Raw genomic sequence first — 27930 nt, forward strand, 5'->3', positions numbered from 1 at the left:
AATCAGACAGAATCATTAAGCAAAGTCCCAAAATTTTTTTAAACAATGAATGGCATCATTTTTATAGCCTTAAAGCTTTTTAGGTATGCATTAATATTAGAACAAATGTTTTTTTAACTTATATTACTGCAAATTTAAAAAAAATTAAAGAAAATTTTTCTCAGTACTGTTGACATGTACTTCAAATACAAAAAGGAGAGAAAAAATAAAACTCAGATACTATATTGCACATGCAAGGAAAAATAATAATAATAAAGTTTTAAAAATAAAAAATATATAACTTACAATTAGTAACGCACTGTGTCAACCAAGGAGAGGTAGAATACAAAGGTTTCTCACCAAAAAAACATCCAATCTTCACAAATTCCATGAAGAGATTGGAATAGGACTTTTGTGAAAGATCATCACAAAACTAATTATCAAGTTCATTGTTGTTCATAATAATTGAAATTTAAATTTGCAAACTTACAGTTTAGTACATATGTATCAATAGGAGATGTTTTATGCCTTTTCATGGACATTATAGCATGGTATATTGGAAAGAGCACTAGACTGATTCAGAAAGTATTTTGAGTCCTGACTGACAATTGATAGCTTGATTATTTTGGAGATGTCACTTTTAAAGTTCTCTGAGACTCATTTCTTTTAATTATCCCAGATGTGAGGATTATTAAACTTGCCCTACTTATTTCACATAAGGAGCTATATACATTTTATGATGCCAGAATGGATAAAACTGACAACAAATTTTAAAAGTCAGTGTACTGTGACTGAATAGCCAGCAGGTGGCAAACTTTCTTTGTTAATATTGCTTAGGCAAATAAAAATGGGGAATTAAAATATAATTTGTTAAAACAAATTAATTTGCAAGACCATAATACTTTTGTTTTTATAAATGGGTTATTATTGACCTGTTCTGACATTTTCATCTATTGAACACTTTGCATCAGTGCCATTAAAGAAACTAGAACTAATGTCAAACTATAGCATCTTATTTCTGTTAGTGAATCCTTGAGAGTATAGTAATTGATTCCTCGTGGCTTGATCATGGATTTAAAGTAATTATTATAGTTGTGCAGAACCAATGAGAAAACTAGTTATAAAACAGCCCAAGGTGATCAAATTTTGGTATTGCAAATTTTAATTGTGGAGTACAATTTCTGTTTTCATAGAATTTAAAGTTGATTTCTCAAATCTTTTGCAAGAAAATAGTATGAATACTAACTATAGAATCAGCAAATCTAAAATTATGAATTTTTATTTTTAAAAATTATTTTATTTTGAACTTAAGTATCAAATAGAATGGATATTTATTTACATATACATAATAGAATGACTATAGACAATTCTACATGAAACTACCCGTCTCTTTTGTACAGCTATTTTTTTTTTAAACCCTTACCTTCCTTCTTGGAGTCAATACTGTGTATTGGCTCCAAGGCAGAAGAGTGGTAAGGGTAGGCAATGGGGGTCAAGTGACTTGCCCAGGGTCACACAGCTAGGAAGTGGCTGAGGCCGAATTTGAACCTAGGACCTCCCATCTCTAGGCCTGGCTCTCAATCCACTGAGCTACCCAGCTGCCCCCTTGTACAGCTATTTTTTAAAAGTATATAAGATCTAACTATTGTTTTCAAAGCTGTGTTGTATTTGGCTCTTCTTTTAAACTCTACTGAAAGAAAGTACCTTTGGCTCTCTTGTCTTTTTTCCCTTACTCCCCATTTCCTTTCTTCCTTCCTTCAAAAAAAAATTAGGAAAAAACCCCTTGCAACAAAAAAAGTCAAGCAAAATATTACAATTAGAATATTAAAAATAATTGGAAATTTGAGTAGGAACTTAGATGATCAGTACATAGAAAACTATTAGCTATGTAAAGTGGCAAAAGAGGTCACAGACTACTATTGCCACACTTTTTAACCAGTCCTAAAATTTTTTAATATTATGCCATAGCTATTGTTATTTTATATAAGCATTAATATTTTCAAGAAATGAGCATTATTGCCGGACTGTTCTTTCTATTTTATTGTAATTTCTTTATTTCTTTTTTAGATGTATTGAAAAAGGTATCATTAAATTAAAAGTTAAACACCGATTCCACTAAGTACTTCTAAAGCTATGGGGTATTGTAAAGTCAAATGTGATATGGTATTTCAGGTCCAGGAAGCTTAAAAATTATGTTATTATATCAGTATTAATAGTTATGACGTGTACAAACAAAATATATCCAAAATTAGAAAATTACATTTAAGAAATAGTAGAATTAATTGGTGCTTGTACCTTCTTTATTCTTGTAGAAGATCTAAATGAGAACTTTGGATATCAGACTTAGTACATTCTAGTGGATGTTAACTAGAGAGTGAAGATATCAGACTCAGAAAAATACATTTTTAATATGGAAGGATTAACTTCATAGTATTGATCACAGTTCATTTACTTCTCAGAGTTTTGCTCATGTCCTTTCATAGATCAGTTCTAGCATTAAATAAAACTTGTTTAATGAATGTGAATCTTCTCCACAAGGGATCCACCCAACATACTGGAGAACTCTTGGCTTAGAAACAGCTTATTCACACTCACATAGGTATTTATTTTCATTCTCTTTTGGGTTTTCTACAACTTTAATTCTTTGGAGATTGTGGTATTCTGTGGTGCATACCTATGCTGCTTTGCTGGAAGATAAACCTTTGCTTTAGGGAAAATCTTAGTGCTTTTCCCTAAATGCAAATCTAGTCTCTCTTACTCAGTTTTGGTCCCAGTTAATTACTTAGTTGAAGTGTGTCCAGATATTAGGTATACTTATTTTATATTATTATAGCCCTATGGGTTTTAATATTGTAGTCTAAACAGAAAACATTCTTCATCTACTTGTTTTTTTCCTTTGTGGATAAGGCACAGTATTATGTGTGGTTCTACAATGTTCTTGATGCTTTGCATTCAGCATAATGCTATCTATAATTAGGAACTTCAGGTGGACCTTGGTATTTATGGGGACCCCTCTCTGGTAGGACTTCTACACTAGATATACTGAATCATAGTGGCAAACATTTTTTGCAAGCATATGACTTTTTGTAGTTTTATTCACTGGATATAATCAGAATATTGTTGAGAGTTAATGTTAATCTTTGATGTAATCTTGTAAGGTTTTTGCCATATGTGATTGCTATCTTGTTGCCACCTTTAAAAGGTAGCATTTACTCCCAGAAGGACATGCTTTTTTATGGTTGATCTGTTAAACAGTTTAAACAGTGGGAGCTTATTTTCCCTACTATAAGATGTCTGCTAATGATAAAGCTTGCTAGTCGGTACCATTTTCATGCTTTCATGAAGGTGTCCTCAAACTATGTGTAAAATATTCTCAAACGGATTTTGTAGCATGGGAAAGTCTTTGTTGCATTTTTTGAGAGTCAGTAATTAAGGGTCCATAGTTTTTCCCAAAGAATTTAAAATTTCTCATCAGATAGCTTGAGAATTGTCATCAGAATGAAATGTTAATGGAATTGTCATCTTTCTATAGACTAATTTTCTTCACTTGGTCTTCCTCTTTCTTATTTGAAACATAGGGGATTGGGGGTTGATGATCACATGTGCAACCATCTTTGCCTTTGTTGTCCTTCTTGGAATCATGTATTCTTCAATGTCCTTGGCATTCTGGTTCATTTGGTTGCTTTTTGAAGCTTTTTGTATGACCCTCTCCTTTCCCTTTTTGGCTGTTTTATGAGGTAGATTTTATTTATTACAAAGGAGTTTGTTTAATTTTTCATTGGTTGTCTTGTCTCCTTGGCCAGGAGAAACAAGTTTGGCTGAATGTTTGTAGTCATTTTACTAATTGATTTGTTAGGTGTTTGTTCCAACCATTTTATCATTTTTCATTGCCAGTTATTTCTAAAGGTTGGTTTGCAGCTCTTTTAATTGTATACCATAGTTACTTCTCATTTAAATTTTTTATTGCTATATTTATTTGTTTATTATCTTTTGTTTTCTATTCTCTCTCTTCTATCCCCCACCCATGCTTTCCTTGTAACAAAGAATACAAAGGGGGAAAATTATTTTCTGAAAGAATTAACATGACAATATTCATAGTATGTTCTCACAGGTATAATTTCTTTCTGCAAAGAAGAGAGGAAATCATATTTCTTAGGGTGGAGGAGTAATTGGAACATATTTTGGCACCCTTCAGTTTAGTTGTATTGTCCATTTATATTGTAGTCATTGTTTACTGTTTTCTTGGTTTTGCTTACTTGGTATTAATTCATACACATTTTTCTATACTTTGTATTCTTTTCAGCATCATAATTTATCCTCATTAAATTAATTTTGTTCTATGAGAGGTTTTGAAGGTAATCAAAATGATCTTATTTTATATTTTGTAATCACCTCTCTCCCTAGTTAAATGGTTAAAATTTGATATCAACCAGTCCTTTTCTAACCTTTATTCCCCCCCCATGAAAGCTATATATGTTAATTTTTTCTCCTCTTAGATAAAAAAAAATTAATGATTGAATAGAAATATTCAGTGCCTCCTGGCTGGGCAATGCCAAAATGATGACAATTACAATATTATGCAAATTAGTTTCTATAGTTTAGTGCTATACAAATCAAGCTTACCAGAAGAGAATATTTTATACAACTAGACAAAAATTTAACAATTCATTTGAAGAAACAAAAGATTTAGACTATTAGGGGAATTAATAAAAGTATGTGAGAATCAAAAACACTTTAGATTCCTAACTATATTAAACAGTAATCGTGAAAACAATTTTGTAATTCTCAACCCAGTGTTCAATGAATAAGAAATGTAAATTACATAGGAAAAAAATTTTTTTAACAAGAAAAATTTGTAGTCTGGCAGAATTAAGTTGAGAGTACATCTTGATATACTATGTAGTACAATTAAAATGTATTAGTTAGCTAATTTGGAAGATTAAAAAGTGAAAGTCATTGAGTTTTAGAAGGCATCCTGTTTATTTTCTTTTTTTAGTTCTAGAAAATTATCTGTTAGATGAAAGTTATAGTTTTAAAAGCAGGAAATGTTCCCTTTTTAGAAATATTTAGTTTTGAACTTGACAAATCAAATAAAATGTGTATTTCCATACATTATAGAGAAGAAAAAGAGGTTTGAACATAAAACTGAATTTCTTGTACACATGACTTGCCTTTTAAAAAAGCTTTGTGATAAATTCAACATATCAGTTCAGAACTGTCTGCCTTTATTTTTGATTCTTTCTGGGTTCCTTTTTTGTACATTTTCAGACCATGATCATATGACCTTTTTCTTTTTTGTTACACAGTTATTGTGTAGGTCAAAACAATGAATCTGTATGTTTGTAATTGTATGAATATGTCTGTATACATATACACACATATGATATTTGAGTTTGGTAGAGAATATATAAATCTATAGAGAATATACAACATAATATGTAATATTAGAGAATAGAATATATCTCTATAGAGAGGAGAAGTAGCATAATTACACTCCCTATACTCAGGGATTAGTATAATGTGAATGATGAGAAGCAAAGGAGCCTGAAAAGGATTTGTTTGGCAGAACTAGGACATTTGTATCTGGAAAACCCAGAGAAAAGAGAGAATATCCAGGAAGAGAAGGATATCTATGGTGTCATACCCAGGAGCTAAGTTGAGAAGAGTTAGAACTTAGAAAAGACTATTAGATTTGGCACTTAATCATTGAAAAATGAGTTTCAAATAACTGTTGAAGTAGAAAGCCAGATTGAAAAAGATTTGAGCAAGTTAGAGGGAAGAAAGTAGAGGCAACGAATATGTTTTTTTAAAGAGTTTGATTGGAATTGGTTACTCAGGAGTATGCAAATTGGAAATCCATATGTTTTAGGGCATAGAGGCCTGTTTTTGAGGGTCTTGTGAGAAAAGGGATTCATTCCAAGTGAGTCAGACTTTGATTCAGGGGTATAGGTTCTTTTTGGAACAGAAGAGTCAGGAGCACATCCCATTAATTGTCAACAAGTGTGTAACAGTTGTCAATAATCACTTATAGAACACCTGTGCCTAGTGCTGTTAGGTGAAAAGGCTGCGTCATCCAGAAGGTTACATAGAATTCTGAGGCTGTTCCACTGACATAAACTCCCTTTCCCTATCTCTTAGAACTTTTTCTGTATTTCCCCCTCTCTAGTCCTTTTCTCCTTTTTTCAGAGGATAAGGTAGGTAGTTTTTTTACTTGGATTTGCTGGCAGGCTCTCTTCTGTGCTGGCATATTGTTCTGTTAATTATTGCTCTGTATTGGCAGCTGCCTCCCCCAATATTTAATTTTGACCTCCATGACTAGGGAAGCCTAAAATTTCCAAAGATAATTCATTTTTGGATGAAAAACGCCGAATTTCTCAAAACTTTCTAATTTCCATTTTTCTTGACTACTAGATTTCTACAGTGTTTTCATTTCCTCGATTAACTTTTGAGAGTATACATCTCTTAAAATAAATACAAAAAGGAAGCGAGAACCCAACCCATAGTGTTTGATGACTACATTATCTGCAGAATAATGGCAAAACTACTTAGAGTAGCAGTTGAGGTTCCTTATAGCTCATTTCTTTTTTTTTTTTTAACCCTTACCTTCCATCTTGGAATCAATAATATGTAATGGCTCCAAGGCAGAAGAGTGGTAAGGGCTAGGCAATGGGGATTAAATGACTTGCCCTGGGTCACACAGTTAAGAAGTGTCTGAGATCAGATTTTAATGAAGACCTCCCATTTCTAGGCTTGGTTCTCAGTTGTGCATGCTGTAGGCCCCCCTCCCCCCATTTAACCTGTTTTGTTTCGTTTTTACTATCCTCTTGTACTTTATTAAGAACCATATTCTCTTCAGCCAGACTACTTACAAAGGGTATGCCCCCATATCATTGTGGAAATCCTTATTCTCTAGCACTTCTCTTTAAATACTTGTGCAGCCTTTAAGACCCAGCTACCTCCATCAGTTCACAAGCATATACTGAATCCTTTTTCCCAGCAATGTGCTCAATGTTGGAAATATATAAAGAGAAAAAATGACTGAGATAACAAATATACTTTTTCATATAAAGTGTAATATACCCATATACCTTTCATTTCTTCCTTTTCCATTTCCCTAATACCTTTGTTCTCTGAATTTCATGGTTGTCTCTAAATCTTAACTTCTTGGTGTAACATAACTTTTTATGTCTCAATTCTTTTACTTGTTGCAAACTTGTGAATTAATCCTCTTTAAACTGCTCCTCTGAATAATGGTGGTAGTTTTAAAAAAAGATTTTTAACTTTTATCCCAAACCAATATCAACTTCAAACCTGCTTCTTAAAAATAACATTTATGTTGATGTTTTTTATTTTTCTTTAACTTAGATTTCCTTCTATATCCCTTTTCCTCATATCTCATTCCTCCCAGAGAGTCACCTCTTAGGGCAGAATTTTTTAAAAAGGAAGATTAAAAAGAAAAAAATTCAGCAAGTCTATGTATATGAGGAAAAATGGGCATTATGTTCCAAATCCACTTGCAGAAGAGTTGTGGGGTAGGATATGTTTGTACTTTCTACCCTTCTTCTTTGGAATCAAGCTTGATTATTATAATTTGAAAGTATTCATTTCCTTTTTTCTTTTAAAGAAATTTTGTTGAATTTTTTTGTTATAACTCTCAGGTCTGCAAGTCTTTCCCCAAAGTGTTTGGGCAACTTGATAATAGATGAAGAAGTCCATTTAACACCAGAAAACCAGGATGTTCTCAGACATTCTTTAACATTACATTATTCCTCCCCACCTGGAAGTTGTACCCTTTGCAGCAGATCCCATGAGCTGATTGAGCTTATTTGACCATGACCCATCCATTCTATATTAGCAAAGATTCATTTTTACTACCTTAATTTTAACTAAAACTTTTCCATGCTTGTGTTTGGGAAATAAGCATCATGATTTAGTAAGCTTTCAACTTTGTAATTTTTTCCTTTGGATTTATATAACTTGGAAAGTTATCCATTAATTTCTAGTATTCGAATTTTGTTTAAAATTTTTCTAATTGGGGTCTGTATGATCAAAAAATTTTGAAGATTTTATATAGATCAAATATACATATATTTGTATATAATTTGTTCCCATTGAGTAAGTGGTTTGAGAATTCTTTGGGAGTTCTTAATGATGGTCCAAGGGGTTTGTGCTTAAAATATTTTAATGGCACCATAAGGATTTAATAATTGTCCAATTATGTTACAAATGTTTTTTCTCTGTAATGATAGGGCATATGCATATTTTTGAAGCATTATTGAAATTTTAATTTGGAACTTTTGGTGACAGTTATGGGTGCAGGTTTTGTAAGCAATTTATATTTCTAAAAGAAGATAAATAGTGATATATTAAATTAGTCTGGGTGGCTGGGCCACACAATAGGTTGTTGATGCTGAAAGTGGTTTGTGGAACAAGAAATGCTCTGGTATGGACAAGATTGGCTTGCTAGTTCATCTCAGAAGGACTTTGGTTCATTTCCTGCTCCTATCTATAGTGGCTGTGTAACCTCCAGAGAAGTTGTACTCTCTCTGAAGCCATGGTTAGAAATTCTGGAACTTGCTTATTTGCATTCATAGATTCCCCATTCATATTAGTGAAATCACAGGCCCAATTTATTTCTTTTATTGGAAGCTTAATATTTTGTCATAGTAAATACTTATCAATAATAGCTTGTTTATATTGAGTATTTTGTCATAATTATATGTGTACTCTTGTTAGAAGGTCTTACATTGTTAGATGCTGATTTTTTTTTTAAACATAAATGCAATATGTTGTAAAACAGGGTACTTACTAGAAAAATTTACTTTGTGTCTATGTCTTCCTAAAATGCATTTTCCTGGTAAAATTTTTGGCAAATCTTTTCCTTTTTATCCCTATTCACTTTTCTCCAGATATCTCATTAACTCTAAAATGTCATTCATTTCTCTTCTTTATTTTTTGGTTCAATTTATCTAGATCTGATGGGGGAAGGTTGAAGACCCCCCCACTAGTATAATTTTACTATCCATTTCCTCCTCAAGTTTCAATAATTTCTCCTTTAAAAATCTGGATGCTATACCATTTAGTGCATATATGTTTAGTACTGATATTTCTTCATTGTCATACTGCTTTTTATCAAGATGTAATCAACTTTCTTCTTATCTCTTTTTTATCAGATCTTTTTTTTTTTTTGCCTTAGCTTTGTCAGAGATCACGATTGCTACTCCTGTCTTTTTCTCAGTTGATGCCATATAAATTATGCTCCAGCCTTTCACCTTTACCCTGTGTTTGTCCACATGGTTCATGTGCTTTTCTTAATAAACAACATATGGTGGGATTTTGATTTTTAATCCACTCTGTATTTGCTTTGTTTTAGGGGTGAGTTCATCCCATTCACATTTACAGTTATGGTTACCATCTGTGTATTCCCCATCATTTTGATTTCCTCTTAATCCTGCCCTTTCTCCTTTCACTCTTTCTCTCCACACCAGTGTTTTGATTTTAATCAGTCCTTCCTTTCCTCTTCCCTTATTTTACCTCAGTTCCTAGTACCTCCCTTCTTATTCCCTTCCTACTTTTCTTTAGGGTCTTCCCCCCCACCCCCATCACTATTCCTTGGCTTATATTACTCCCCCCCCCCCCCATCTTATTTACCTTCTGTGTCTTTATAGAGTAAAATATGATTCTATACCCCAGTTTATCTGGCTATTCTTCCCTCTCTGAACCGATTCCAGTGAAAGTAAGGTTTAAATATTACCTGTCACCATCCTCATCCTCTCCTTCTTGTAATAGTATCCCCCACCCCTCATGTACCTCTTCATGTGTATAATTTACCCCATTTTACCTCTTACTTTGCACTTCTCTTTGTACAAGCTTTTTTCCCCAGTATTTTATATATCCCAAATAGCTTAATATCATACTCTCTTCCTATGTATATTCTATGTACTATGATAATGAAAATAATTTTTAAGTTACAGATATAATTTTTCCATATGGGAATTTAATCAATGTGACCATATCGAAGTCCTTACATTTTTTCTCTTCTTATTTACCTTTTTATGGTTCTTTTTAATTCTTATCTTCAAGAATGCTTGGAAATCTTCTAATTTATTAAATGCCTATATTTCCCCCTGAAAGTATATAGTCAGTTTTGATGGGTAGGTGGTTCTTGGTTGTAAGCCCAGTTCTCTTGCCTTCTGGAATATATTTTAAACCCTGATGTTCTTCAGTGTGGAAGCTGCCAGATCCTGTGTAATTCTGACTGATGCTCCATGATATCTGAATTGTTTCTTTCTGGCCACTGGAAGCCCTTGCATTTGACTATTGTTGGTAGTTGTCCTGGTAGTTGTCATATGGGTATTTATTGCAGGAGGTGATCTGTGGATTCTTTCAAAGTCTTTTTTGTCTTCTTGTTCAAGAATATCAGGGCATTTTCTCTTGGATAATTTATTGTAATATGATCTCTAAGGGTTTTTTTTTTTTTTGTCATGGCTTTCAGGTAGTCCAATAATTCTTAAATTGTCTCTTCTGGATCTATTTTCCAGGTCAGTTTTTTTTTCATTGAGAAATTTCATTTTTTTTGTTCTTTTATTATTTCTTGTCTTGTGAAATCATTAGCTTCTACTTGCCCAATTCTAGTCTTTAAAGACTGATTTTTATTCATGACCTTTTGATTTTCCTTTTCTAATTGGTCTAGTCTGCTTTTTTCATGGAACTCTTTTTCATCATTGGATTTCTTTGCCTGTTCTTACAGCAGGTCAGTTCTGATTTTTAATCTGATTATTACTTCTTTTTTGATTTCTGTCTCTCTTGCCATTTGCCCACTTTTGCCTTTTAAGCTGTTATTTTCTTTTTGCATTACTTTAATTTCTTTTTCCCCTTTTGAATTTTTTCCTTTTATTTGTCTTAATTCTTAAACTCCTTTTTGAGTTCCTCTAGAGCAGGGGTCCCCAAACTTTTTACACAGAGGGGCTAGTTCACTGTCCCTCAGACTGTTGGAGGGCCGGACTATTAAAAAAACTATGAACAAATCTGTATACTGCTGTCTGGAATAGTGGAGGCTGCAGTGCTGATTGTAATGGGCCTGTACAAGGTGTGACAGGCCCATCACTGCCACTACTATATCCCGCAGCAGTATACACAGTGTGGAATCCCCTCCCACAGAGGGGATTCATGCTCACCATGCTGATGTCTTCCATTGTGCCAGGTACATAATCCTTTGTGCGTGCCTCATTCAGTTACTCTCAGAACAAGGCGCCATGCAAAGGATTATGTCACCAGAAGTAGTACTGTATATGAGCAACATGGTGCTGCCACATACAGTGCTCCTCTCACTGACCACCAATGAAAGAGGTGCCCCTTCTGGAAGTGCCAGTAGGGGCCAGATGAATGGCCTCAGGGCCATGTGGCCTGCAGGCCATAGTTTGGGTACCCCTGCTCCAAAGTTTGTGACTAGTTTCCTTTTTTGGGGTGGGGGGGAGTTTGCATGTATTTGCTTGTTTCTCACCCTCTCCTGATGCTTCTGTTTTTTTTTTTTTTGCTCTTTTTTGGTAGAAATTTTCCAGGGTCAAGAGCTTTCTTTGCTGCTGTTTTTCCTGCTGGAGGACTGGGAGTCCTGCAAGTTGTTGGTCATTTCTAGCTTAGCTTCTGTCCCCCAGGGCTTTGCTTTGGGGCTATCTTCACTTCCTGTCAGAAGGCCTGAGGAGTGAGCCCAGTGCTGTTAAGCTTTGATTTGATTCTCACTGCCAGGGCCGGGAGTCTCCCGGGTAGGTCTGTGGTGATTTTTCTTTAATGTAACCTCGGGCACCCCTTCTCCCCCCCCCCCCCCCAATCCTGAGCTTGCCCAGGTTCTTCTGTTCTGTGTCTGGCGCCGTAGCTGGGGATGTGGGTGGTTGGCCTGTGCTTTTCCTTGCACAGTTTTACCCCCTTATAACATGGAAATCCCTCCCTCTCTGCCTACTATTTTATTCTGTGTTCAGTGGGAGGGCCCCTTTATTCTTCCTGCTTTGACTTTTGTACTTTTGGGATGCTTGTTAAAGCTAGATTTGGAAGGATATTCAGAGCAGCTTCAGGATTTCCCTACTACTATGTCACCATCTTGGCTCTGCACCCCCACTCCCCCATTCTTTGACTGTAGAAAGTTTTCTAAAATTATAGTAACATTAAATTAGTTGACTTCATAGTAAATGTCTATATCTCTTGGAATTGCTTGTATTAAAGATCATGGGCATTATTTTAATGATATATTGTCTATAAACTAACGGTGTATGGATAAGTGTTTAAAATTTTAATATAGGAGATAGAAGGCTAGACTAGATGTCCAAAAATTGGTGAAAATTGTAACTTCAAGGTAAGGAAAAAGCAAATTGGGAAAAGCTGCAAATGTAGTTGAAAAATGTTTGCAATATCACAAAAGTTGGGGATTGGGATTATAAGGACAGGACATTTCCTTTCTAACTTCAATAAATAAAGGCACTTGGATCTCTTTATCCTTTAATATGATTTCTTAATTATTTTCCATTTCTTTTTTTAAAACCTTAACCTTCCATCTTGGAATCAATACTGTGTATTGGTTCCAAGGCAGAAGAGTGGTAAGGGTAGGCAATGGGGGTCAAGTGACTTGCCCAGGGTCACACTGCTGGGAAGTGTCTTGAGACCAGATTTGAACCTAGGACCTCCCATCTCTAGATCTGGCTTTCAATCCACTGAGCTATCCAGCTGCCCCCTATTTTCCATTTCTAAGATGTAAAAGTGAAACAAAAAAGCCCTTCTGTTTTCATTTTATTTCCATTATTTAGAAAATGTGTTCTGTCTGATGTTTCCACAAATATATTGTACTATCTTATTTGTGTGTATAATCAGCTATTAGTAAATTTGAAGGTAATGGGTTCATGATATTTACTCAATTTGTATTCTTTTGAAAAGTGAATAGGTTAACTTTATATAGCAGAGCTCAAGATAATAATACAGGGAGTTTGTTCAGAAATAATTCCAATTTAAGAAAAAACTCAATTTTAATTCTCAGTGTTAACTTTTGTTTTAAGAAGTAATATTATACTGAGGTATACTATCTTTTTCTCCTTCCTCATTCTTCCCAACAGGTCCTCTGGAATGGACACAAGTTCAGTGGGAGGATTAGAATTGGCGGAACAGACTCCTGTTTTATTAGGGACTACAGCCATGGCAACTAGTCTCACAAATGTAGGAAATTCATTTGGAGGTCCAACTAATTCTTTAGTTTCTAGATCTAATAAGTTTCAGAACACATCAGTAGAAGATGATGATGATGTTGTTTTTATTGAACCTATACAACCCCCACCAACTGCTGCCCCAGTGGTATCTGATCAAAGAAACATCACATTTACATCATCAAAAAATGAAGAGCAACAAGGAAATGATTCTAAGCTTTCTTCCTCAAAAGATTTGACTTCTCAGAAGGGAAGTATAAGTGAGACAATTATCATTGATGATGAAGAGGACATTGAGACAAATCAAGGGCAAGAGAAAAATGCTTCCAGTTTTATTGAACGGAGACTTCCTGAGACTAAAAACAGAACCAATGATTTGGATTTCTCAGCTTCCAGTTTTTCAAGAAGTAAGGTAAATGCAGGAATGGGTAATAGTGGTATCACCACAGAACCAGACTCTGAAATTCAGATTGCTAATGTTACTACATTAGAAACAGGTATAAGCTCAGTGAATGATGGCCAATTAGAAAATACTGATGGGCGTGATATGAACTTAATGATTACACATGTAACATCACTGCAGAATACCAACTTGGGAGATGTCTCTAACGGACTGCAGTCAAGTAATTTTGGTGTTAATATACAAACATACACCCCATCTTTAACTTCACAGACCAAGACTGGAGTAGGACCTTTTAATCCTGGTAGAATGAATGTGGCAGGAGACGTTTTTCAGAATGGAGAATCTGCAACTCATCATAATCCTGGTAAGTGTTAACTTTAATGGCATGTAATTGTAGTTTCTTATCTATTGTTATTATATTATGGTAGCTGTTTTGTAGTTCCTATATTTTTAGATTGACATTGTTTTTGCATTTTCCAAATGTGCTTTTTCTTTTAAGAATATGAAACTGATTTGACCTTTTGACTTATCTTAAAATTCAGTTTTAGTTGACAAAGAAAAATTATAATTACAAATATATAACTATTCTTCCAAAATTTATCAATTGTGTATGTCAAAGCCCCTGTGTATGTCTAAAGTATTTCACTTTAGAAATCATACATGTGATGCTTAGCTTTGTAGTTTGTCAATAATCCATTTTTGTTTTAGCTATTAAATTTGGTTCTTTGGTTTTACTTTTAGAATGAAAATTTAGTTTCTCCTTAGTTTCTTAAATTGTTACTGTTTTTGAAAGAAAACAATTTTTTTTAAAAGTTTGCTTCCAAATCAAGCAGCTCCAAGTTTTCTACTGAAGTAAAATGATGAGAAGAAAAAAGGAGATTCTTTATCCTATGGCTAGTTTTTTAAATCTATTTTCCCAATTAATAATCACCTTTTTCAGATTTTATGTGTCAGAGAAGAAAGAGTAGTACCTCAATGTTACTACTTTTTCTGTACATTTGGTAATTTTTTATAAATAAAAATGATTATCAGCTGAGATAATGCTATTGTATTTAAGATAATTAAAATTTCAAGTATTTTGCCTCAGTTTTTTGGCTTTCCTTTCCTTGAACCTAAATCTGAGGAAAGGCAACATATTCAGTTTTTGCTAGGGAAGAGTTTAAACCTAGATTGGATATTTTTTTTCAACTGATTAATGGATTGGCCTGCCCTGGCCAGTGAATAGAATTTAGATGAAATAAGAAGAGAAATAAAACATCGAGGCGTGAAGTCTGGGGAGAGAATCAGAATAATTCTCTTATGAATTCTTAAAGCATTGGGCATATTAATGTCAGAATAAAACAATGTCCTTTAATGTAACAAACCAAATACCTATGCCCATAATTAATATGGATAATTGAGGGGGGAAAGTAATATTTTATAAAACTGATCTTATTCTGTTTGAGCCTTTGTGAAGATGATTTAATTTTTCACTAATCAAATTCATGTTCTTTAAAGTTGTTATGCCATTCCTACCATATAAAAAAAACAACCTTCTGGCTTAGTAGTCAGTTCTAAGACAGAAGAGCAACAAGGGCTAAGTTTAGTGACTTGCCCAGAGTTAGAGCTAGGAAGTGTCTGAGGCCTGATTTGAACCCAAGTTCTCCTGTCTCTGGGCCTGGCTCTCAACCCATTGAGCCACTTAGCTGCTCTAGAATGCATTCTTTATTCAACAGGGGAAGAAATTTTTGACAACTTATACGTATTTACAAATTGTAGCATCTCTTTTTGGATGTGGAGATCTCATTGCTTACATCCAATAATCATCATTATACCTAAAACTCATTTTCTTATTTGGTCATTTGATTATGTTCCATAATAACTAACTGAGATCCACTTTTCTAATGAAATAGAAAGTATAGGCTTAATGATTATGGGTTGTTCTTTTTTTTGTGTGTGTGTGTGTGACCTACATTTCCTATTCTATTCCCTCATCCCTCTAGAGACCATGACTTCTATTGGAGAGGAAAAAAAAAGAAGGAAAAAAAATTACTTAAAATATATCCAACTCATTAACCAAATCTGATAATGTAGTATTCTTCTTTTATATTTTCTCTTCGTGGAACAGGAGGAGATAGATTTTGATGGGGGATTTTTGTACTTGATCATTATAATTGCACAGCATTCACTTTTGACTTCTTGTTCTTTCCATTTACATTGTTTCAGTGTGCTGTTTTGTTTTCCTGATTGATTACATTGTATCATTTCATAAAGTAAATGTTGAATGATTGAAGCATGAGAAGATATTTTTGAAAAATAAATAATGTTCTATTAATGATAGGGTTCTAGAGAACTGTTCCCCAATTTTCAAGTAAATGACATAATATTAAGCTGGATTTATTTATTTTTATTATATTTCATTGTAATGAATTATAATTTCATATATTTTATTATAATGAAATATGTTATATATCACATATATAATGAAATATAGTATCAACCTTCTAAATAAGAAGATAGGAGTTCAAATACTTCCTGTTAAAAAATGGATGTGTGACCCAGGACTTTCTGACTCTAAGAACCCTAAGCTATCCTTTAAGAGTAGATATTGCAGAGAGATGTTTACCAATGTGTTAAGAGGGAGTTTTCTTATTTGAGAATTTACTATGTTTTGATTCAATCACAGGTAGGCCCCAATTCCTAAGAAAAGCATAATCTTTTTCAGTTTTTAAAGACCAATAAAATCTGTATATTTTAAGATTTAACCAAAAACTTTTGGTTTTTTAAGTTGTTAGCATTATGTGTTAATAGCATTCTTTAATCTGTTGAGTTTAAGAACAAAATAATGTTGGTATCTTCAGATAATCACTTCTGTAGTGATTGCATGATATTTTTCTTTGAACCTTTCTTGGGTATTATAATGCAAAGGTTCTCTGAGACATTACTCATGAAGAAAATTTTAAGAAGTTCTTTTCAGATGTCAAGGTATGTCAATATAGGTAGGACTCAAACAATATATTGAAGTTTGTATGTCTTGAATTGTCCTTTGAGCTAAAATATACAAAGAAAGAACGTTCCATGTCTTATACATAGAAATCAGCAGTTTTGGAATTCTAGGTTTAGGACAAGACTTAGATATTATTTTTTAAGTCTTTTCCTTGCCTTACAGGCATTATTAAAATTAACTTGTATATATTTTACCCAGGATCTCTTGATACTCCTTTATTCAGAAAGTACAGTTAAAGAACCCATCTCTAGAAACTCATTGTACAGTATTAGGATTTCTGAGGAGATCATATTGCTGCATAGGAGAATGAGTAACAGGACTCAGCCAGGACACCTGATTAAAATTGTTTGTGTGATGTTTTTCCTATTACTTAGCTTATCAGTTTGTTTTCCTCAGCTATGAGGTGAAAGACTTATCCTTGATTTCTAAGGTCCTTTCCAGCTCTAACATCCATTGTGTCTTTTAGAGTATGAAATTTTTTTTGGATGAGGAAAGTGAGAGCTCAGTTACTCAAAATAAGAGAGAAGTACAGAGAATGAGTTGCTGAATACAATTGGAAACAATATTAATTATAGAGCTATTGTTATTGTAATTATTTTATGCATTACTGCAAATACACTTAACAGGGAATGTTAATTCCTTAATACTTAAAACTTTGTAAGCATATTAGTTAGACTTTTTTGGAGACTTTCCCCTTTCCTCCATAAAACTATGATAGCACCTTTAATAACTTTTCTTGTTTGAAGAAAAGATTATTCTGGTGATAAGGAAACAATGTAGTTTTGATCTTAGATTATACACTATATTTATCTTAGTGTTTATAAATTTGGTTTTCAAAATGCTTGTAAAAAATTTGTCAGTTATGAACATCAGCTTTCCTAGAGTACTTGTCTCTAAAATGGGTTGGAACACAGATCTTCCCCCCCCCCATTCTACTTGGAGACTTCCCTCCCTGCTCCATACTTCAACCTTGTATGTGGCATGGATGAGTGAGAGGGAGAAAAGCGACAGAAAGAAGCAACATTTGAATACTCATCAATGATAAGACCAAGTAGATGATGACAAGGCTGATTCTAAGATGGTTTGATTAGTCACTTTGCCTGCTAGAAAAGAGTCCTGTTGTTGGCTGGTGGTATTTGTAAAAGGGTGGCCCTTTGAAAACAAACTTGGAAGCAAATCAATAATAAAACCCCAAACTTAAAGTACTGGAGAAAAAAATGTTAATGTGGCAGTATGAAGGAAGAGAAACACAATAGTAGACTGCAGCAGTATTGACTTGCAGCAACAGTAGGCAGTGGACATTAGTTTTAAAGTGATTAGAAGAGTAAACTGCTAGAAAGTTTTTACATTAGTGAGCTAATGAGAAAGGCAAAAAAGGTAAAACAATTTTATACTTTTAGGGAGTGCCAAGGCAGGGTGAAAACCCTTTGACAACTTCTTTAGTCTTAATGATAGTGTTCCATGATGAAGGCACTTTAGTACAGTAACAAAAAAACTTTTCAGTGGAGAACATTAGGTGTAGCATTTATTGACAGTATAATGTAGTTACAAACTAAATTTGTAGTATCACATTTTCCATATGTGTATTTTCTGAAGATTTTCATGGGCAAAATCCCCCACGAGGCCCTCATTTCCTAATTTGTAACACAAGGGGGTTTGGATTTGATGATTCCTGAGATTCTTTTCACCTTTAATATTTTATGATTAATAGCTTGTTGGAGTGTGACTTCTCATTTAATACCTAAATCTTAATTATTCCTAGTAAAGCATTGCTTAAAGATTGCAGATACACCTTTATTAATATGCATATTTCCAGTTTAAGCCATTAAGAAAAGAATGATTAGTTACTTAAGTCTTGCAATTTGGTGAGAGCTTAAAAGTATTTTTATAGTATCTAGATTTAATTGAAAATTATTTTAGTTATTTTTGTATATGTGTTGTGTCTTTAAGATTCCTGGATCTCTCAGTCAGCTTCATTTCCCCGAAACCAGAAGCAACCTGGGGTGGATTCTTTGTCACCAGTGGCCTCACTTCCTAAGCAGATTTTCCAACCTCCTTCACAACAGCAACCTACAAAGCCAGTTAAAGTTACTTGTGCAAACTGCAAAAAACCTTTGCAGAAAGGACAGACTGCTTATCAACGAAAAGGATCTGCTCATCTATTTTGTTCTACTTCTTGTCTTTCCTCTTTCTCACACAAGCCTGCTCCAAAGAAACTCTGCGTCATGTGCAAAAAGTAAGAGATCTTTTATTTTTTACTGAACATATAGGTGAGTAAGGCATGGTTTTTTGGGCGGGGGAAGATATGAAATTTTAGAATACAGTATAGTACATATATGTAGCTTCTGCTGGTGAATATCTGTCTTCTAAAATCTTGCACAAGGTATGACCTGACTGGAAGATTACAGTCAGTGTGGCTTCCAAGGAGTCTGATGATTTTAAGTTGCTTTAGACAGAGATGTTTTTGGAATTTGGTTGAATGGTGGTATGGGTGGTCATTTTATGATGATAGTAGGAGTTTTCTGTGTTTTTCATTCAGTGGATTCTTAATGGCAAATTAAATTTTGTAGTTTTCCAGTGTGTGTGTGTGTGTGTGTGTGTGTGTGTATATATATATATTTTACATATATATATATTAACCTTAACAATATATATATATGTATATATATATATATATTTTAAACTTGATAAGATTTTGGTATATTTTAAAATTAGAGGAATATATTTAGATCATAGGAATGAACTTAGGCCGGTAGGTGGCATAGTGAATATAGAGCAGTGGGCTAACAATCAGTAAGACTTATCTTTATGAGCTCAATAGTGGCCTTAGATACTAACTAGTGACCCTGAGCAAATCAGTTAACCCTGTTTTCCTCAGTTTCTCATCTGTAAATTGAGCTGGAGAAGGAAATAGCAATCCATTCCGGGGTCTTTGCCAAGAAAACTCTAAATGGGTACATAGTAAAATACAACTGAAATTATGAAACAATTTTGATTTAATTTATTTTAAAGCATTGAATTATAAATACAATTTTGAAGGCCATTATATCTTAAATGACGTTCACTCTAAGTTTTCTTTATCAGTGCTATCTTGCCATACCATTTCAACTCTGAACTCAGAAGTTAAATGTAGTTTAGTTAGGCCAGACTGGGCTCTTCCTGTTCATTCTAGGTGAGTACAGTTATTTTAAGTTGACTAGTTTAGAAGTCATTTAATTGCTGTTCTCTGTAGTACACAATTGAGGAACAAATTGTATTAGGTGATATTGTGTAGTAGAAAGAATATAGAAACTATTTTTGGAAAATTTGGTTACTAATTCTGTTTCAGTCTCATCTATAGGCTTGATTCTCAATCCACTGAGCCACCTAGCTACTTCTAACCCCTCAATCTTCTCAACATCTTAAAATTGTTCTTTTATTGCATCTTTCCACATAGACTCCTATGGTATTGGGGCTTTCTCTGGTAGAATTTGGCTGATTTTTTATATATATATATATATGTATATATATGTATATATATATTTCAGGGTAGTAGAAATTTAAAACAATAATGTTGTATTATTATTTAAAATATGATGCACAATTTCCCACTTTTTTATTTTTTAGAGATATAACAACAATGAAAGGTACCATTGTTGCTCAAGTGGATTCAAGTGAATCCTTCCAGGAATTCTGTAGTACTTCATGCTTATCACTCTATGAAGACAAACAGAATCCTTCAAAAGGACTCTTAAATAAATCAAGATGTACAATCTGTGGCAAACTAACAGAGGTCTGTATTCTGTATTTTTCAAAATAGACAACTAAGCTTTTATTTTTTACAACATTTTCTCTTCTATGTTTTTTATACATTTTTAAAAATTGGTTAGCAAGGTACTAACTAGTAGAATATGAAGGCTGGGTTGAAGATAGTTGATTGGTATCATGTAACTATCCACTTGGCTGAAATAGGTAGTACTTTTTTCTAGTTAAGTATATGAATTTTACTTTTTTTCCTTGGGTAATTAATTCCTGGGTGTAGGTGTATTCAATAAAATCTGTAGTCTCTCTTCTCCCTTCCCCATTTGTTAAGAGTTAATTAAGAATTGGCAGCAGGGTGGGGTAAGTGAGATTAAGTAAGAATTTTGCCTAGGATTTAGGTAGGAAAGGACATTATCAAGCATTTAAATAAAGATATTTTCATTCATTAAAAATGTGTGGAACATGATAGTTCACCTTGTTTCTAGTTTAGTATCTGTTTTGTTTTTTTTTTTTTTAAATCTTCAAACTATTTATTTTCTGAATTCTTGGTCCATTCCTCTTATTAGGCAGGACCACCATACCCATCAAAGCCAGTTGGTTGTCTACCAATTTTCAATTGCTTTTTGTGAGAGTGGAAGTCAACTAGTCGTGCAATTATAGGCAAGTTAACTTTATTTTGGGGGGTACTCACTTCCCTTATCTCTAAAATGGAGAAGTTCAATTAAATTACTTCAAAAATATTCCCTTGTAGGTCTAATCTTTGAATATCATTCCTAGACATGTTTTTTGGTAGAGAAGTCACAGATCTTCTGTTCTTAATAACTAGTCTTCTTCAGCTGTCATGTTAATGCCATCTTACATTTTTCTTTTAGATTCGCCATGAAGTAAGCTTTAAAAACATGACGCATAAGCTCTGTAGTGACCACTGCTTTAATAGATATAGAATGGCAAATGGCTTAATAATGAATTGCTGTGAACAGTGTGGCGAGTACTTGCCTAGCAAAGGTGCTGGCAACAATGTCCTTATCATTGATGGCCAGCAGAAAAGATTTTGCTGCCAAAGCTGTGTCAGCGAATACAAACAGGTAATTGTTTTAATAAAAAGAATCTTAATTTAAAAATGTATTTCAAATTATTTGATGTCTTTTATATTTATTCCTTAGACTTACCCTAGAAAAACTCACTGTTTAAGACTCTATTTTTCATTTAACATTATTATCACTATATATCTTTTTGTACAAATGTTTTAAAGTGAGTCCTAAATTTTAAAAAAATCTTTCTGTTAAAAAAACAGTTATATTTAAAGAACCAAAAGATGTATATATTTAGATCACGAATATCAGCATTAGGAGAGCTCTTCAGTAACTTCAGTACTTCAGTAACAATTCTCTCCATAATGCATCCAAATCAACATCTTACCTTTGCTTAAGGACCTCAAATGGCCTTGGAAGAATGATAGTCCTTGCCTCCAAGTTAGGGAGGAAGACAAAGACCATGAATTAGATTTTGAAAAGTTTCTACTTAATATTTTAATTGGAAATGCTTTTGGTAGGCATCCATAGAAGAAGAAATTCTCTAAAATTCATTTTTATATTTGGTTGGAAGTCACTTAGGTTATGAGAGATTTGTAGGTAGAACTGTTCTTAGGAGTACCTTAAAACAGCTTGATTGTCTAGTGAAGGGAAATAAAAGGAAAATTAATTAGGAATTGTAGGGAAAATGGTTATGTCGAGTTCTTGGTTATTTCAGAGAAGAGTCCTTTATTGGTGTAATACTTGATTTGTGTTCCTGAGAAGATTTTTATCAAAGAAAAACATTGTCAATTGCCTATTATTTGCTTTGATCTTTCTATAGACCTCCATAGCATACATAGATCAATGATGGCAAACCTATGGCACACAGAGTGCTATCTGTGGGCATAAGGCTGCCCTCTCCCTTCCCAGCTTTGTTATTAGAAAGGCAGAGGGAACTAGCAGCCTGATGGGAGCACTTTCTCCCTCCCCCATGTGTGGTGGGCATGGGGGTGCCCGGTTTACCCTGCACTTGGTGTGGGGAAGGGGCATGGCACTTTGTGCTGGGGATGTGTAGGCAAGGTACTCCCATTTCTAAAAGATTTGCCATCACTGTCTTAGATCATCAAATGATTGTTAATGAGATAGTTTACTCATTGTGTGATGGGACAAGTAAATAGGTGTTTATAAAACTAAATTATAATCACATATAGCTTGATTAAATTAATATACTCTCAAGTGCAGAGTTCTATATAATAATGTATTTTAGAAAGATGAAAGCAGGAAAACAGGAAAATTGTGAAATGACAAGTAAAAAGTTGTGGTTAGAAACAATAGGCAAAAGTCAATTCCACATTTCCCCCAACCCTGTTTTGTAGTTATCTTTCAGTAAAAATTTTTTATAAATTCAATTCCTTTCACTGTAAAAAATTTAAACAAATATAATTGAAATAAAAGATTTAACAAGTTTTATCCTTTCTGACCTTTCTAAAGTAGAGGTTTTCCTTATTTTTTTTAATAACATGAAGTGAAATAGCATATATTAAGACATTTAAGAAACATCTTTTTCCTTAAATGTGCACATTTTATTGTATCTCTTCCATGGAGCCATCCTTTATAATAAGAAACCCCCCTGCAAAACTTTACACATTAAAAATGTATGACACCTACCAACATTCTATACTCACAGTTTCCCCTTTCTTCAAATAAGGAAAGGAGGTAAATTTTCTGATCTCCCTTCTCCCACCCCCCCCCCAAAACAACTAAGATGATAAAAATTCCAAGTATTTATTTTCTCTGTTTGATGAAGTTGTTCTTTTCATTTACATTATTGTAATCATTATGTTTTATTTTCTTCATTCTGCTTACTTCATCTATTCATCGTATTTATTTCTTAAAGCTTTTTATGATAGGAATGTAAGATTCATAGGAAAAAGGTATATTTTAGAGGCCATTGAGCTATTGAATTCATTTTGTAGATGAAGAAACTGAGGCCTAGAGAAGTTAAGTTGATGACACCCTCTTCCCCCCTATATCTTAGCTAATAAGCATTTGAGGTGAAATTTGAACTCTCCTGTCTCCAAACCCCATTCCCTTTTTTCCATGTAATTCAATTTATTTAGGTGATCTGTAGTTGAGAGGAGTCAACTTTGTTTTTAGATCTCTGCTACAGCAAAAAACACAACAATCAACATTTTGATTCTCTTTGGGAAATTTTCTTTTTCACTAATTTTCTCAGGGTATATTTCTAGCTGGGAGAATGTTGGTCCAAAGCATAAGGATATACTCCCATCATTCCACCCTCCACCCCCCCATATTCTTAAATCAGTTTGTCGCTTCTCCCACAACGTGGTGTTCTGTGGTACCATAGCTGCTACAATATTGAGGGTTCTCATCTTTTATTTTCAAATTTGCTTAGTTTGAGTTGAAACCTCAGGGTTATCTTGATTTGCATTTTTCTAATTTATTTATTGTTCAGAGAATACTTGCGTATTGTTGGTAATGATCTGTAGTTCTTTCATGACCTGTTTATTCCTGTCTTTTGACCATTTATTGAGGAATGACTTGATTTAAAAATTACACTAATTGGCTATATGTTTTAATCAGACCCAAAGATACCCCCCCCATTTACTTGTTCCTGTACTAAATTAGGAAAGAGCTCCCCATTTGATAGGAATTCTGGGAATACTGAATACTCATCTGTCAGAAATTAGATGTATATCTACAGCTTAACCCATTTAAAATCGATTGTATCAGTGAACTAAATTAATGTTCATACCTTTAAAAATTTTTGAAGAGAATGAGATCAGTCACCTTTTACTGCCATGGTTTGATGAATTTTAACAAAAGGATAGAGCTAATTAGAAAAAAAAGATGTATATTGGTTACATGAAATTAAGAAACTTTATGGAAACAAAATTAGTTCCAAGACCATAGATTCTCAAATAGTAAAGAAGGCAAGTTTAGTATAGTAGAATGATTATATCTTGAATCAGAGGAACTGGATTAAAGTGTTTCTTTACCATTAGTATGATGTGTAGTTGGACTACTTTCTTTTTTTTTTATACCCTTATGTTCTGTCTTAGAATCAATACTGTGTATTGGTTCCAAGGCAAGAAGAGTGGTAAGGGCTAAGGAATGGGGGTTTGCCCAGGGACACACAGCAAGTATCTGAGGTCAGATTTGAAACCTAGGACCTCCCGTCTTTAGGCCTGGCTCTCAATCCACTGAGCCACTCAACTGCCTTCTCCCCTTTCCCCCTTAACTTTTTTTGACTGTCCTTTTCTACTTTATTAAGAACCATATCCTCTTGAGCCAGATAATTTACAAAGACCTCAATCCACTGAGCTACCCAGCTGCCTCCTAGTCTCTCTTTTAGAAGCAGTCTTTCATCATCATGGACATTGTAAACTCTTTATTTCTACAAATGTGTCTGAACCAACTTTATCCTTTTTTTGTAACTTGTTTGCACTATTGTAGTGGCCTCCTATTAGTCCACTTGATTAAAATATTTCCCCTCTTTTATTTAATTCTTCACAATTGCTAGTGTGACTCTCCAAACTGACATTCTTTCCTTGAGCTCCTATGTCTCTTTCATGACTATGATCAAATATATTTTAATTTGGTATTTATAGGTCTTCATGACCTAGCTCCAAACTTAACTTTTCCAACCAGATAAGTTAGTTCTTTTCATATACTTTGACATTTACTCCCAAATACCTTCTTTTTTATTCCTTAATCTTCTTTCCTCTCCTTCCAACTGTCCTTTCTTTCCTTCCCTACTCCATGTCCTTAGCACAAGCCATAATTACCTGGATATACATTTCAAACACCTGTAGAACTGTTATCATTCCATCAGCTATCTCCTCTTCCTGTAGTTGCCTTGTGTATACTTTCTTTGTCCCCATTACTTGGTAAACCCCTTGAGGTACAGGACATTCCCTAATAATTTTTTTGATTCAGACTTTGGTCCCTAGTAGGTACTTAATAAAATTATTGTAATAGCCACATATCTCTTGCTTTATCAGTCATCCATAGTCCTGCTTCATTTTGCTTCATTGACTAGAATTTCTCAAGTCTTTCAAAGTTTTTGGTCTTTATATATTGCCATTATGCATACCATATATCCTAAATCCTGATCCTAACCCTAATCCTAACCTAAATCCTAAGCCTAACACTAATGCTAAACCTAACCAATTAACCCTAAAGGAAAGACTAGCCTGACTTCTGAATCTAACCTTAAAGAAACTTGTACCCAAAATGGAACTATAATGGGGAACCTAACCATAAGCAAATTTCTACCCCAACAGTAACCCTGATTCCAAAATGAGAGCCAATGTTGACCATCATGTTACTATTAACTCTAACCTAACACTATCACCAACTCTTCCCCAAATGTAACTTTGATGATGAAACTAACGGAAATAGGAACCATCATGTTAAACCTACACACATACCACATACCTAAACCCTCAAAAATCTCTACCCCAACAATAACCCTGAATCCTAAATGAGAGTGAGTTTTCATGTTAACATTAACCCTATCCTCAGATTTTATGCCAAAATAAAGAAAATCGGAATACTAACACCAAATCTGCCACTAACGCAAATAGGAACCGTCATGTTAAACCTACACAAACACCTACCATATACCTAACCTAAAAAATCTCTACCACAACAGCAACCCTGATACATAAATATTTGAGAGCCAATTCTAAACATCACATTAACATTAACCTCAGATTTTACGCCAAAATAAAGAAAATCAGAACACTTAACAACTCGGTCCCAAACATAACTGATAAAACTAACGCAAATAAGAACCATCGTGTTAAACCTACACAAACCAAATACCTAACCCTAAACAAATCTCAGCCCCAACAGTAACCATAATACCTAAATGAAAGCCATTTCTACACATCACATTAACATTAACCCTAACCTCATATTTTACAGTAAAACAAAGCAAATCATAATACTAACACCAATTCTGCCCCAAACATAACTTTGATGATAAAACAAAAGTAAATAGGTACCATCATATTAAAACCTACACAAACACATACCATATACCTAATCCTAAAAAAATTGCTACCTCTGTATTGTGCTTTTGCTTACATTCACTTAGATTTATTTATTTGCTTATTCATTTATTTATTTAGGTCCTGGTTTTGTTATGCCTAAATTTATAACTAGAATTTTTGATGATTACAATTAAAAAAATATAAACAGATGATGCTTTTTATCTCCCCCTCCTTCCCTTTTTTGGGGGGAGGGTTTAAGCTGACACAAGATCTAACCAGCAGTTATCTGAGGCACCTAGTTGGTTCATTGGGCCTGAAGGTAGAAAACTTTAGTTTACATGTTTTATGAACTTGGGCAAGTCTCTTAATCTCTGTTTGCCCCAGTTTCTTTGATTGAAAAATGATAGCATAAGGGGAAGGAATTCAAAGGATTTCAGTGATTCTAGGTTTTAGAAACCATGTATTAAGTTGGTAATTTTAGATGAAATGATGAGACTGTTATTTCACCTCTATGTTTATCTTAAATGAATAAATAAGACATTTATTAAACACCAGTATGTGCAAAGTACTGGGTATAATAAATAGGAAAAAAAAGATAATTATTGCTTTCAAGGTCTTCACCTAATGTAAGAGAATACATTTGGACAGTTTCTGTTTAAAGATGATGAAATAGTCCCATGTTTGATTCTATACAAGTCCCTTATGTAGTACAAAATAGATGACTATACCTCTTTAATGTAATTCCTACTGATAAGATCTTAAGTTTCTGATGTTGAACCATTTGAGAATCCAAAGGACTTTCATAGACAAGAACTTTGTTGGTGCTTGCTGTTATGGTTCATGTAAATAGGTAGTTTATTTTTCTTAATGTTTAAAATTAACTTCATGTTAAATCTACTGTGCTTTGTAAATTTGAAATGATTCCTGGTTTTTTATGCTGAAAATCCACAATTTTTCTATATGCAGCTTTTTAAAGTATATGTATATAATATAAATTGTGTGTGTGTGTGTGTGTGTGTGTGTGTATTTATTAGATTTGGACTCAATAGAAAGCTAGGTTAGAACCTCCCCTTTAACACTTAACAACTGTGTGACTATGGGTAGGCCATTTGACTTCCCTTAGCCAGGTAGCCTCATTTGTAAGATTAGGATAAGTAGTACCTATCTTACTAGTTACTATGAGGTTGAAATGAACTAATGATTTTTAAAGCAAATTTGAGAGCAGTATTTAAATGTCAGATATTACTAATAATCAAATTGAAGATTAGGTTCTTTCCTGTTGAGATCCCTCTCAGTGTTGCCATTTCTCCAACAAAACAAAGGCAATCAAACATTTGATGCTGAAAAATCAAAGAGATTTTACTTGCTAGAAGTGATAATTTTTTATGAAATTGGAAACAGACTATTTCCTTTACTCAAAAGCTTACATTTATTTAATTTGTCTATGCTATTAATTATCTTATATTTTGCTTTAGAATTTTGAAGTCATTTCACATTTTCTGAATATGAAAACATTTTTCATCCTATTTTCTCCCTTTGACCTTTTGTGTCCTGTGCTCTCTACCCCTTAGTAGCAGTTGATATTGGCTACTCTATGAGTTAT

At 33.6% G+C, this 27930-nt stretch overlaps 1 protein-coding gene across 5 annotated transcripts in view; it reads left to right on the plus strand.

Moving 5' to 3' along the window:
- ZMYM2 (zinc finger MYM-type containing 2) overlaps positions 1-27930 on the plus strand; it is a 90493-nt gene that overhangs the window by 16297 nt on the left and 46266 nt on the right. For 3 of the 5 annotated variants that reach the window (XM_056794666.1, XM_056794665.1, XM_016421842.2), the window contains exons 3-6: positions 13077-13930; positions 18503-18788; positions 20159-20324; positions 21166-21378. In XM_056794666.1, coding sequence (XP_056650644.1) covers positions 13087-13930; positions 18503-18788; positions 20159-20324; positions 21166-21378 — 1509 coding nt within the window. In that variant the 5' untranslated portion in view covers positions 13077-13086. The remainder of the gene's footprint in view (positions 1-13076; positions 13931-18502; positions 18789-20158; positions 20325-21165; positions 21379-27930) is intronic. The other 2 variants (XM_016421843.2, XM_056794667.1) reach the window with 1 other exon arrangement.

This window comes from Monodelphis domestica, chromosome 4 (genome assembly GCF_027887165.1).
Source record: "Monodelphis domestica isolate mMonDom1 chromosome 4, mMonDom1.pri, whole genome shotgun sequence".
NCBI lineage: Eukaryota > Metazoa > Chordata > Mammalia > Didelphimorphia > Didelphidae > Monodelphis > Monodelphis domestica.